This window comes from Condylura cristata, unplaced genomic scaffold (assembly GCF_000260355.1).
Source record: "Condylura cristata isolate star-nosed mole 26May11 unplaced genomic scaffold, ConCri1.0 scaffold00011, whole genome shotgun sequence".
Taxonomy (NCBI): domain Eukaryota; kingdom Metazoa; phylum Chordata; class Mammalia; order Eulipotyphla; family Talpidae; genus Condylura; species Condylura cristata.
This window is the reverse complement of record NW_004567112.1, coordinates 17,953,616-17,967,814: the sequence shown is the minus strand read 5'-3', so window position 1 is coordinate 17,967,814 and position 14,199 is coordinate 17,953,616. Positions and strand designations below refer to the sequence as shown.

General features: G+C 37.8%; 1 protein-coding gene across 3 annotated transcripts in view; it reads left to right on the top strand.

Moving 5' to 3' along the window:
• Positions 1–1,429: 1,429 nt before the first annotated feature.
• FAM178A (family with sequence similarity 178, member A) overlaps positions 1,430–14,199 on the top strand; it is a 38,170-nt gene continuing 25,400 nt past the window's right edge. The window contains exons 1-5 of one of the 3 annotated variants that reach the window (XM_004680529.2): positions 1,430–1,731; positions 4,269–4,312; positions 4,739–5,469; positions 7,020–7,077; positions 12,448–13,448. In XM_004680529.2, the coding sequence (XP_004680586.1) occupies positions 1,592–1,731; positions 4,269–4,312; positions 4,739–5,469; positions 7,020–7,077; positions 12,448–13,448 (1,974 nt within the window). In that variant the 5' untranslated portion in view covers positions 1,430–1,591. Of the gene's footprint in view, positions 1,732–4,268; positions 4,313–4,738; positions 5,470–7,019; positions 7,078–12,447; positions 13,449–13,876; positions 13,962–14,199 lie in introns of those variants that run through there. The other 2 variants (XM_012723836.1, XM_012723837.1) reach the window with 2 other exon arrangements.

Genomic DNA, 14,199 nt, shown 5'->3' with positions numbered 1-14,199 from the left:
CGTGTTTTTATGCATTACTTTTTATGGAATGAGCATGCAATGAAATGAATCGGATTAAACGTTTTGCAGATATGCTATTATAGAAGCAGGAACTTACTAGTGTAGAAACATCCAACAGAAAGCACTAACACAAGAGGTAGGCAGTAATGCGCGTGTGTATTAAAGGTCTTTAATAAACAGAGGCCTGTTCTCTGCTGATGATCTGCTCTCCACTTTGCCAGCTTGTTGATCACTTTATTGCTCATTAGTTTTTCCTTCTTCAGGTTAAGGGGAAGGAAAAGACCAGCCTGGTATGCTCAGACGCAGTTAAACCTCCTTACAATAAACTTCAAAGGCCGGTCTAAATTCGTTTTTGTTATTTAAAATTGTATTCTATTCAATTCATTGAACACATCTGCCAAGTTTGGCCACCCTTGAGCCTGATGATAGTTCTAAGAGTAGCTAACCTGTCTCTGGAATATCTTATAGGAAGTATGAGTGGACTAAAGAACAGAGGGATTATTCAGCACTTACTGCAGGAGACTCTGAACTGTGTGATTTACATTCTCTATTTTACGGTTTATCCAGAAAATTATCCAGAAAAAATGACATACCCACTTTACAGATGTGGAAACTGAGGCTCAGACTAACCAGTACCTCAACTTGTAAGAAAAACCCTAGCTAACAGCTTCCAAAGCACTTTACAAGAGAGAATGGAGACTGCTTGTGATTTTCACGTATTTAGGATGTCCACATTTGACGGGGATAATTGAAAGCAGACCCTATGTTCCTTTTAAAAAGCTCCAAGGAAGCCGGCTGCAGACATTTCATGGATCACTCATTATAGCAGTTAAGAAACAAAATGCTTTTGTGGAATTAAAAGCCTTTATTTCAATGGTTTTCTCCCCGATGCATCTTATAGAGAGCCCTCACAGAGGGGACAAGTCTTCAGACTGGGTCGTGCAGACTGCCGAGGGAATAGTGACAGTACTAAGCCACTTCGGCCTAAGATGTTAAAGAGCAATGTAATGAACAGCTGGGGATTTCTAAGGCACAATTGTGTGGCACAGGACGCCCAACTGTTGGCCATCCGCACTGAAAGCAGCTGCCGGCTCGGTTTGCTTCTGCAAAACTCGCATCTCACCCTCGCCCTCGCCCTGCCGGGTGTCGCCAGCTGCAGCAAGGCCCGCGGCTGCCCGCGCCTTCCCGCCCCCGCACGCCCGCCAAGGCCGAGCTGCCCAGACTAGGCAGCGAACAGCCCCTCCCCGCGCGCACGTGACGGCGGCGGGGGGAGGGACAGGTCCCCTCTCTCCTCCCCCGAGAAGCCCCGCCTTCTCCTGAGAAGCTGCGGCTATTGCGCCACTACCGGAATGACCGCCACTCCGGCCAATCAGGATGCGAGTCTTGGAGCACGACCCGCCCCCTGTAGGTCCTCAGGTTCCTTCCCGCTCGCCGAGGAGTCACTTCCGAAGAGAGAGAACCGCCATGAAGATAGAAGGGGGTGCCGCCCACCTCTGCTCCGACAGCCTCCCCGAGTCCCAGCAGCAAGACGGCAACCACGCACCCATCTTCTCCAACCACAGCTCATGCCGCCGTCGCCAGCGGCGCCGACATGACAAGGCGCTGCATGCCCGCTAGGCCAGGTTTCCCCTCATCCCCAGCCCCGGGGTCGTCGCCCCCGCGCTGCCATCTGAGACCCGGTAGTACCGCCCCTGCTGCAGCGGGAAAGAGAACAGAGAGTCCTGGGGACAGGTACCGTGCAGAGGGCTTAAGAAGGGGCCGGGTCGCGGGGGCAAGGGTATGAGGGAGGACTGCGGACGGCCGTTCTTCCAGTTCCCGCCATCCTCCGCGAGCTCGGGCCTCGGCGTTCCGGGGCTTGGCAAACCCCCGCCCCGCCTCCGCGCGGGGGCTGCTGGGAGTTCGAGTTTCCTTTTCTGTAGTTGGGACGTTCTCGGTCTAGTGATCACGTACAGCCTGGATGGTTACGGAGAAGCCGCTTTAGGTAGAACGTGATTTTTGTCATTTACGCTAGCTGAACCTGGGCCCTAACTGCTTACTGCACATTTCGGTCGTTTTCTGTACGTTGTCAGTTCTGGTGATCCTAGTGGTTTAGTAGTATAGACCTTTTCTGTATGGTGGGTGAAATTATGTAAGATGTGATACGGATAGCCCTTCCGCGAATTACTTTCTAGGCCAGTATATATGACAGTTCATTCTTAAAAGAACATTCGTATTTGGAATATATGTTTTCTCCTTCAGTAACTACGCCTCTCCAAGAGGCTAATTTTTTTTTTTTTTTGTAAAAATTTTGTGGGAGCTGTGTAATGAGATGGGGAGTTTGGTCAAATGACATCCTCTGACAATAAAACATGTTTACATTCTCTAAGCGCTTGGTACTGTCTTTTATTTTAAGTGTAAAAGCTTGTAACTTAAGTTTTAATAGTAGATTTGTTTTCTAATACAGTGATACAAGTCCGCAATCCCTTAATTCTGAAAGCCAGAAAGCTCTGAAAACCAAAACTTTGAATCAGTTTGGCACCACATTTTACTTAGCAGCCAAACCTGACGAGGACTAACGGGTCTTTATACCATTGAGTGACAGTATTTATAAGTTTGCTATGTGTTTATGGGGTGCAATGGCAGACCCCATGGGGGGAGGGGAGGAGTTATCCCCTTTCAAAAATCTAGTGAATTCAGAATTCTAAACTACATTTGGCCCCAAAAGTTTCAGATAAGGGCTTGTGAGCTGTTAAAAATGATTTTTATTTACTAGTTATAAATAAGTAATGGCCACCATGGCTGTGCATACGAACTTAAGGAACAAGTTCTTTTGAAAGTTACTTTTGTGGTTATTTTACATATTTCTTGTATGTTTTACCCAAAACCATTTTTTTCTATGATATTAGAAATAGCCAACATTTCATGGAAGACTGACCATGTTATGTAGAGTTAGTGTAAAAACAATGTTACTGTGTTTTGAGTTAATTAGCTGTTTCCCTGTTCTTTCCCATTTCTCTTTCCCAAGGAGTAACTGCAGACACCCTTCTCACCTTGGCATAACCACTAGGATTTCTTCCTGTAGTCTCCTGTGGAGACTACAAATTATTTTATGAAATAATTTTTATTTCATGAAAACAAATGCTCTTCCTTACCTGTCACTTCTAATCATTTCATAACCACATAACCTTTCTTCAACATCTCAGACAAACATTGTGGATTTTCAATAAATCACTAAAGGTGGGCATTACTCTTAGGTGACCAGAGAAGTGTTGAAGATGTAGAAGTTAAGGAGATTTAACGTTCAAGTTTTCTCTATGCATCCGAGCCTCATAGTGTGTGAATATTTTAGATAATTTGTAGTCTACAACTTACTCTTTCAGTAGTATGAATGCATTTTAGTAAAGTTTGCCGTATGCCATAATATATGCTCTATATGTAATATCCCTCTTTATGCAACTGACAAGTAACTACATACAGAATACAAATGTAGTCTTATTTCACTTTGAGTTCATTTTCTGGTGCTGAAATCTTTAAAGAGCATAATTTGGATTTTTGTTGTTAATTTTCTTTTCTTGGTTTTGTGTTTTTCTCAGGCAATGTGTTATCTTTATAAATATCTTAAGAATTTTTGGGTAAAAAGACTAAAAATTTGTGAAGATTCCAGTTTCTGCTGGTAGTTAAATTAATATCTTACTGTAGTGTATAAAGAGGGTAATGTAAACATGCCCAGTGGGATATTCCTTTTAAGCATTCTCCCCTTACCATCCAAATCACCCAGACATTTTGGCTTTCTACCTCTGCTTTTGTTACGAGTCTGTTCATGTTTTACGTGCTTGTTATAATCTTCATTATTCATTCAGCAAACATCTAGTTAGCCTAATAATTGTACCGATTGCTAGAGATAGATATTTTCTAGTGAAAACAGGATCATATCCTCATCTTCAAAATTTTTCATTCTACCATGTAGCACTAAGTTTTTCAGTCCTATGAAACAGTCACCAATTCAGGAATCCACATTCCCATTTTACCATTTTAGTACTATAGCCTATAGAAGTCTTACTGTGTTGTGCTTTTATAAATCTATTCCTATAGGAAGTAGTGAGTTATACTTTCAGTTTTTTATAATCGACTGAACACAGCATTATTGCCATTGTAAGAACCGCATTGATTAAACCACATAGTGAAATCCTACCCATATTCTATAAATTTAGTATTATCCACTTAATTGAACTATTGAAGTTTTAATATTTGCTTATGTGATACCATATTAGTTATGCTTTTATTTTCAGGAAGCAGTCAATTATAGATTTCTTCAAACCAGCGTCAAAACAAGGTATGTACAGTTAATGTATTTCTTATAAACTCTTGGGATGGGGGTTTAATTCAATTTTTAAATCTTGAAATTTTTATTAAACATTGTGTTCAAAATTGAAAACATGGAAGTTGCAGAATTTGCAGAGATAAGTTCTAAAGATCATCAATAAACTTTTTTACTGTTCAGCTTTCTTATATTTAAAATATTTCAGTGAATGTTCATATGCATGTGAGTTTGATTCTCAGCTGGAGTATCTTATTTCATAAAGAGCTTTATAAAGTAAAGCTGTTAATAAACCATATCATAATTTCTCTCCCCAATAAGACACATCATCTTTGGAAAATTCTTGTGATAGCATAGTATTCTAAATATTACTATAGAGTTTAACAGTTTGCTTCATTTTTAATAACATGTAATTTGTATGTGTTTTAATTGGTTATTTAGATAGACATATGTTGGACTCGCCACAAAAATCAAACATCAAATATGGAGGAAGTGGATTGTCCATCTCTGGAACAGAGCAGTATGAAAGAAAACTATCTTCACCAAAAAAATCTAAAGCCAAAAGGGTACCATCAGAGAAGAGCCCTATTTTAGAGGCTTTAATGAAAGGTGTGAAAGAACGCCATAAAGATCATGGTGTACACGAGTCACGTCGGCCCTGTGTGTCACTAGCCACCAAATATCCAAAGGCAGGTACAAAAGTCTATGTTCCTTCATACGGCTTGCCAAAGGAGATGAAGACATTAAAGAAAAAACATCGCTCTCCAGAGAGAAGGAAGTCACTGTTTATTCATGAAAATAGCAGGGAGAAGAATGATAGAGATCGCAGCAAAACCAATGCAGACACCAAGAAGCAGACCACGGTGACAGAAGCAGATATCTTCAAGAACAGCTCCAGAAGTCTAAGCAGCAGGAGCAGCCTATCCAGGCACCACCCAGGAGAAAGCCCACTGGGAGCTAAATTCCAGTCGTCACTAGCTTCTTACTGCAGAGAAAGAGAACTAAAGAAGCTGAGAAAGGAACAAATGGAACAGAGAGTCAACTCAGAAAATTCTTTCTCAGAAGCAAGCAGTCTTTCCTTAAAGTCCTCTAGTATAGAAAGAAAATGTAAACCAGGGCAGGAACAGAATAAACAGAATGACATCATACCTGGAAAAAGTAATTCAAACCTGGTATGTATGATAGTTACTGAATAAGCTTTACTATTTCTTTATCATACCTAGACTACTACATCTAAAAATATTTAATAATTACTAACATCCTATCTTATTGGGGGAATACTGCTACATAATTTTGTAAAAAATAGCTTCATTTTCTCCAACTGTTCATCTAACTGTATAAAGCAGCATTTCTTGCCCTTTTACACATCAAAACAAAGATCTCTATTAGAAAAGTAAGCATTCTTTTTTAGGCAATTAAAATTTTTTAAATTAGGCTGTGCAGTGGGAGAAACTTGAAATATGGAAAATCTAAAACATCAGGAAATTATTTTAAAACAGTAGTTTTCTCAAAATGTGTTTCCTGGAACAGCAGTATATCAGTATCACCTGGGAACTTATTAGAAATGCAAGTTCTTGGTCCTCGACCCAGTTCCACTGAACCAGAAACTGGAAGTAGAGCCCAACAATCTGCAACTAATATAACTTCCAGATGATTCTCATGCACTTTTTTTTTTCTGATGCACTTTAAATTTTCAGAAACACTGATTTAGACTATGTACAAATCTTAGATAATTGGGCATAGGTCTTAGAAAACACAGAAGACAAGAGCCACAAGGGGTTCAGTCGCAGCACTATGAAACTATCGGCAGCCACAGTAGCACAAATTCAGTCCCCAGCCAGAGAGCAAACCCACATAATACAGTAGACCTGTCTTGCATGCTGCTCTCCTCAGCAGTGTATTTCAGTCAGTTCACCTGTTCTGTTCCCCACTCGATCTCTGATGAATCCTCTCACCTCTGGCCTGGACCCAAGTTCTCATATGCATAAATAAACAAATCTTTAAAGAAAAAAAAAAACTTAGAAGATAATGACAACTTAGAAAACTATCCAAAATGCAACTTAATTTGATCAGATCTTAGAATAAACCAAGCAAGTAACATAAAGTTATCATCCCCTGGAATGTCAAGTACATCTGTTTTAGAGAGCATCCCTACATACAGAACAAATGAAGATGAGCTATCAAAAAAGCGCTGTTTTGATAAGATGCTATGAACTTTTTAAACCAGGTTAGGCCCAAACCAAACCAAACTGACATTTTGAGAGTGAATGAGATTGTTGCAGTGAATGTTGCTGGAAAACATTTGTGAATTCTAGGGCTCATTTGCAAGAGATTTGGTGCCTTTGTTAGTAAAATTTACTAATTATCAATTTGGTCCAATTTTAATATGATTTCAGCGTTTGATGGAGAAATGAATAAGCAGAAGTAACGAGTAATAAGCTGTTACTTGCTATCAAAATACTAAATACTTCACTGTAATAATGTTAATCTTGATTATTATGAATCTAAATTTGCATTATGAAACTTGTATTTTTGCATTTTTACAGATGCCCTTCAGTTTTCTTATGAAATTTATTATAGTATAAAAGCTTAAATTTACTTTCAAAGTTAGGTGCTTTTCAAAATTTATTCTAGACATTTGTATTTAAATGATTGGACAAAAGCTCACATTCTTTATTCTTCCCAACTTCTACTGTTTTTTTCCTTCTCATTTTGCTAATAGGAAAATGGACATCTCTCAAGAAAAAGGTCCTCTTCTGATTCCTGGGAACCCGTTTCAGGTAGAATCAAAATTGAATCTATGAATTTTTAAATAAATTTGAACCTAATGGCACAGGTTTTTAAAGCAAATTTGTTTAGATATAGATTTTTCTTTGTAGAGATGAAACATGTCTCACATTACTTAGCAGTTTATTAAAATTATATTCAAAAAGTATTTCTTGAATTTTGTGCATGTAACTTGACTCTTTTCTGCCTTCTTCAGGAGTTTAACATGTTTCTTATATTGGTATTTAGTGTTCTACTTCTGAATCCTTGGCTACATTAAAAAGTGTAATCTTGTATTCTTGAAATTGTGAACTATCTGTGTACTTGAAACAGATGCATTGTATAAGATTGAAACTGTTAAATAATCCAAAACAATGTTTCCTAAATATTTCAAACTACAAAGACCCAAGTATTTCAAACTACAAAGACCCGTTTTAATATCAAATTTCAAGGACAACTACATGATATTCATTTTATATTTTTGGAATCTTTTGGTTAAAAAATATGTAATAACAAACAGCTACTGTTAGTACAGTAACTCTTAAAGTATCTATCTTTTTTAACTAGAAAATAGAACAGTGTAAAATTCTAAAAAATTCAAATTGCAGAAACTTCTAACAAAAGACTCCCACAAATAGCAGTTGTTAATAGTCTGAGGTATCAGTTTTTGTGCTCTACTGTGAATGCAAACTTTGAAAAACAGACCTTTCAACTTTCCACTCAGTAAGATACACTAAGCCTACTGATAACAGCCAACATTAACTGAGCACCATGCCCTGTGTGTTTAATTTATTTGATTCTCACCTCATAGAAAGTAGTAACTTTTAAAAATGAAAAAAAGTATACAGTTTTCACTCATTCTTAATGTTTCATGTAAAACCTTTGTGAACACATTTATATTTTATATACATATATATTTTAGAAAACATTGTATTAAAACAAATCCCCTTAAGAATTAAACTTAAGGCTGAAACCAGACTTCACCCTTATAGAAGGAACTTTTAGGATACAGAAATAAATGTGAAGTTTCATGTTTGTTTGTTGTAATTTAGCATCTTTTATTTTAGTGAGATTACTCCTTCACTATGTTACACATTTGTAATAATAAGTGATCACTTTACACTGAGGGTAAAGGAAGGAAAATATTTTAGGCTAGTTCTACCAGTGTAAGAGACTACTGGTAGTGGTGTTACCACCAAACTATTCCCCTTTTTTTAACTCTAACAATGACAGAAAAATTCTCTTCAGTTTCTTAGTTTGCAGATTTCATCAGTGGTATCTGATAGTTTTATTTAGATAATACCACATATTGAAAATTTGTAGTACTACTTGAAAAAGATGCTTTCAAAGGCAGATTGTATGTTCATGTATGTTCAGAGGCAGACTGAAGATGACTGCCTTCATTTCTAATATTTTTGCAATTTCATAAGTAGTAATTATGCTCTTATATACTAATAAACATTTATACTTCAATTGACTTTCAAAAGAATATAAGGATATGAGTCTTCGCTAAGTAGTATTAAGAATGCTTGTTTATGTGAAAATACAAATTAATTGAAATGTCATCTTGTTCATACTACTGCTATTACACTTAGCAACTGTGATCCTTCCCAAGTACAGAGAGCAGAAATGTTAAGAGTATGTGTATGGTCTTGGTCTTTAAGAGCTCTGTCCTTTGACTCTTTTTGCATAAAAAATAAAATTGCATAATTTTATTAATAACTGGGCCCTCCCTGGTGGCACAGCAGGTTAAAGCACTATGAAGTTATCTGAAGCCACTGCAGGACAAGTTTGTTTCCTGGCCCGGGAGCTGACCCACAAGGCTTGGCAGACCTCTTCTGACCTGCCCACTGCTCCCCTCAGCAGTGTGTTTTACTCAGTCTGCCTTTTCTACTTCCCATTATGTCTCTGGTCAGTCTTCTCATCCTCTGCACCTCTGGCCTGTACCCCAGTTCTTGTATGCCTAAATAAATAAATCTTTAAAAAATAATAATTTTAGTAATAACCAGTCTCATATCAAAGAAACATAGAATTTTTCTGTTTTATCTTTATAAACTCAATCCGTCTTATCTCAGTATTTATAAGTTAAGATGTACTTGAAACAAAAGAAACAATAATCTGCAAGTTGTGAAAGGAGTGCAAAAAGGTTCATGAAAATTTTTGCATGTAACTTACTGCCCAGGAGAGCTTGCAAAAAGGGTGAGCCTACCTGTAATATCAGTTCAGTCCTCTCCAATCCTAGATGGTAAAAGCTGATTAGTGAGCTGGTTTTCCTAAACCTTTTCTACAGTTTTTCTCATCTGTGGATATCTGACATCTTCAATTTCTGAATAAAGCAGGAATTTCTCTTTATTAGTAACTATATATAAATTTGACTGCTCTAGGAAAATGGGCAAAACTCAAAAAGGCAGCTCTGTGATTATCTTCTTTATAACCCCAAACTTAAGGTTTATCAGTATGTCTTTTTCTTAATTATTTGATTTCTGGAACAATTATTAAGGACCTTTTTTTAATAAGACATTAAAGCCTAGAAAACTGAGTGAGCATGGAATGATTTCTTCAGGCAGTAGGAAATAGCTGTAGAAGAATGGAGACAGGACCATTAATTAATTTAGTTTTAGTTTTTATGTACTGAGTTTTCTAGATTCTATATTGATCAGGTTGTCCAAATAATTACTTAACTCTTGAGTTTTGTTGTCCTGTTTTGTTTTTAATATTATCAAACTGTTGAAGAGTTGGGTACTTCTGCCCCATATGCAGAAATAAACTTGGTTTTGAGAATACTGATTCTGTATAAGGATTCAATTGTTAGTGACTAACAAATTTTAAGAGTGAATTGATGAAATATTACATTTTTAAATAGAATACATTTTTCTTAATTGATTAGCTTGGATATATGTTGTTTCTAAAGTAGTTCTGAATAGAGCTTCTAACACAGAACTTGCTTTAGTTTCTTAGGGCTGCCATGAGAAAGTACCAAAAGTTGGTGCCTTATAATAGAAATTTAGGGGCCTCCCTTGTGACACAGGAGTTAAATTTAAAGTTAGTGCTATGAAGCTATCGCCAGCCACTGCAGCCTAAGTTCCATCCCCTGCCAGGGGCTAACCTCCCTGATGCAGCAGACCTCTCCTGTGTCACCTGCTGCTCCCCTCGGCAGTATATTTCAGTCAATCTGCTATTCTGCTCCCCACTCTCTGGTGAATCCTCTCTCTGGTGAATACCTCTGGCTACACACCAGTTCTTCTATGCATAAATTTTTTAAAATGAATCTTTAAACTAAAAAACAAAAAAAAAATAATGTAAATTTGTTGACAGTTCTGGAAGCTAGAACTCCAAAACTGTAGGGCTCTCTCTCACAAGTCTATGGGAGAATCTTTCACTTCTTCTAGCTTCTGGTGTTTGTCTACAATCCTTGGCCATTCTTTGACCAGTCACACGGTTTCTTCTTGTGAGTCTTCACATCATCCTTAAGTGTATGTTTGTCTCCATGTCTAGCTTTTCCTTCTCTCTTAAGGATACTGGTTATATTATATTGGGGGTCTACTCTAATGACATAATTTTAACTTACCCTGTAAAGACACTGCATTGCTAGCAATGCAGGGGCAGTGAGAGGATTCACCAGAGAGTAGGGAGCAGAACAGTCAGCTCAAGTGAAATACACTGTTGAGGGGAGCAGCGGGAGGGTCAGGAGAGGTCTGCCATACCCCATGTGGGTAACCCCCCTAGCCAGGAATCAAACTTGTGCAGAAATGGCTGCAGATACTGCAGTGCTGTGCTTTAAACAGTTGGTCAACAGACAGGGCCCTAAAAACATTATTTCTAATGAAGATCACATTCTGAGTTTTTGAAAGTTAAGCCTTACATATACCATTTTGGACGCCATATTTTAATACCTAACACGGCTAAAGACTAGAGAGAGAAATGGGAAATATTATGAAGGAAACCTTAGGTAGATTTTTTTTTCTTTTTTCTTTTTTTATTACAAAGTTTATTTTTACACCATTTTGCACATTTTTTTTTTTCCATCTCGATTGTAATCCCCGCGGGTTTCCCATCACCAAATCACCCCTGTGCCACCACCATAGTCCCGTGCATTTCCCTCCCTCTCCCCCCCCCCCCCCCGTTTTTGATCCCATTCCCCACTCCGCCCCCACAGAATGTCTCTGGTATATGGTTGTTCATTATTTTTGTTATTTTCTCGCATGGTCCATTATACTCCTGCTATGAGTGAAACCATCCGGTATTTTTCTTTCTCTTTCTGGCTTATCTCACTAAGCATGATCTTTTCCAGCTCCATCCAAGTTGCTGCAAAAGACATGTGTTTCTCTTTTTTGGTTGCTGAGTAATATTCCATTGTATATATGTACCACATCTTTCTAATCCAGTCATCTACTTTTGGGCATTTGGGCTGCTTCTGTGTTTTTCCAATTGTAAATAAAGCAGCAATAAACATGGGGGTACAAGTATCTTTTTCAGTGTTTTTGTGTCTTTTGGGTAGATACCTAGGAGTGGATTGCTGGGTCGTAGGAAAGCTCCATGTTTAGCAGTTTGAGGAACCTCCAAACAGTTTTCCATAGTGGTTGTACTAGTTTGCATTCCCACCAGCAATGCAGGAGAGTTCCTTTTTCTCCACATCTTAGGTAGATTTTTTAATTTGAGAAGTTTAATTGTCTGCCTTTAGCTAGCTATCCTTTATATATGTTTTAAATTTAAATATGGAAATACTAAATTTCTGGAACCAGATAGTTCCTTGATCTAAAATAGAGTGCACACACAGTTTGAAGGAAAGTACCTTCAAAATCTTTTGTTTAATACAAATACATAGTTTATTATATTTTGGGGAGGGACACCTTTAGTTATACTTAATAAGATTTTGATAGTTTTAGAATGAAATGAGCATTTGTCTCTAGCTTCACTTTTTTTTTTAAGTTTATTTATGTACACAAGAACTGGGACACAGGCCATAAGTATGGAGAGCAAGGGGTGAGAAGATTCATCAGAGACAGAGTAGGGAACAGAACAGGCAGATGGACTGAAATATACTGCTGAGGGGAGCAGTGGGAAGGATAGGAGAGGCCTGCAGCGCCATGTGGGTCAGCTCCTTGGCCAGGGATCGAACTCATGATGTAATGGCTGCAGATAGCTTCATAGTGCTGAGATTTAATTCCTTGTGCCACCAGGGAGGCCCTACTAACTTTGAATTTCTTAAACATCAATTATTAAATAAATGATAGTATTAACTCTTCTATCACTGCACATGTGGTGAACAATCTGAGCCTTAATTTCTAGAATTTAAACGTTTTTGTCAGTGTTCTAGACACTCATTGAATAAAATTTATTAAGAATATATGCTCTTCACTAATCTAGCAAAAATTAAATTTTAGCAGGCTCTAAGCAGAATAAATTCCCTGACAAAAGAAAAAGGAATTCTGTGGACTCAGATATGAAAAGCACAAGAGAATCTATAATGCCAAAAGCAAGAGAGTCCTTCCTTGAAAAGCGTCCTGATGGACCACATCAGAAAGAGAAATTCATAAAACATATTGCACTGAAGACACCTGGTGATGTATTGCGCCTGGAAGACATAGCCAAGGAACCAAGTGAAGAAGCTGACAGCTCCTCTGCAGGCTTGGCACCTTCAAGTTCTGGCCACCTTTCTTCCAGGAATAGTGACCAAACCCGTGTGGAAAGTACCAAAGAGACTAAGATGCAGAAACCCCACATATCTTTACCTCAGGAAAAATCTTCAGTTAAAAAAGCTAGCAACCTTCAGAAAAATAAAATTGCTAGCTCTGTGACATCAAAGGAGACAAAACTTCTACCTTTACTTTCCCATGTACCAAGTGCTGGTTCCTCTCGGGTACCACTAAATGCTAAAAGTTGCACTCTTCCAGTTCCAAAAAAAGATAAAGAACGTTCCTCATCTAAAGAATATTCTGGGTATTCTTCAGAATCCTGCAAACACAAGGAGCACAAAACAAAGACTAAGGCTGATTCTGACATGTCTTCAGGGAAAATTTCTGGGGGATCTTTGCATTCAGAATATGGCACTCCTACAAAGTCCCCCCCAGCTGCTTTGGAAGCTGTGCCATGTATACCAAGCCCTACAGCACCTTCAGATAAAGCCCCTTCAGATAAAGCCCCTTCAGATAAAGAGAGTTCAGGAAATTCCAATGCAGGTAGCAATGCACTGAAAAGAAAACTAAGGGGTGATTTTGATAGTGATGAAGAAAGTTTAGGTTATAACCTAGACAGTGATGAGGAAGAGGAAACATTAAAATCACTGGATGAAATAATGGCTTTGAACTTCAATCATACTCCTGCAACTACAGGAAAGCCTCCTGCTCTTTCCCGAGGGCTTAGATCTCAGTCATCAGATTACAGAGTAAGTGCTTCTGTGATATTTATCTTTACTTGAAGAGGGAAAGATTAATTGATTAGTGAAAAAGAGATAGCTTGTTAGAATTTATTTTAAAATCTAGTCTTTATTATGACATTAATTGAACTAAAACTGATATGGTAGTTCTTTCATTAACAGGTTTCCATATCTTTAGCTTTATTATTGTAAATCAGTGGTCTCCAAACTTTCTTGATCACACACATTTCTGTTAGTAAAAAATTTTTGAGCATGTACCCCAATGTATATGTATACTTCTAGGTTATATACATGTACCACCATACTACTGTGTACTTTCTAAAGCATATGCAAAAACAGAATTTAAAAGAAGGAAGACAAAAGTATTTTCCTATAAAAGTTATGTAGACGTTACTATAGACTAAGTTCTACTGGAGTTTCTATAGAAGTTCCATATAAATAGAAGTTCTATTATTTTCTTCCTGCACCCCAATGGATCACCTTGCACACCCCCTGCTTTGGAGACCACTGCTGTAAATGAAGGTAGAGTGTAGAAATGTTGTTAATTGTGGTGTGCAATTTTATTTATAAAGTACTTCATTCTCTCTTGGGAATAAGCTGAATTCTTATGTGTCTGTAAAATTTGGTGGGGAAGGTGTTAATGTTCCATGGTAACACATAAAAATTAATGGTTTGATTCTACTAAAATAGAATTTAAAAATAAAGACAGGGTGCCCATGGAGCCTTTGGGTGTTTTCTAGTCAGTCCCTAAGGCTAACAG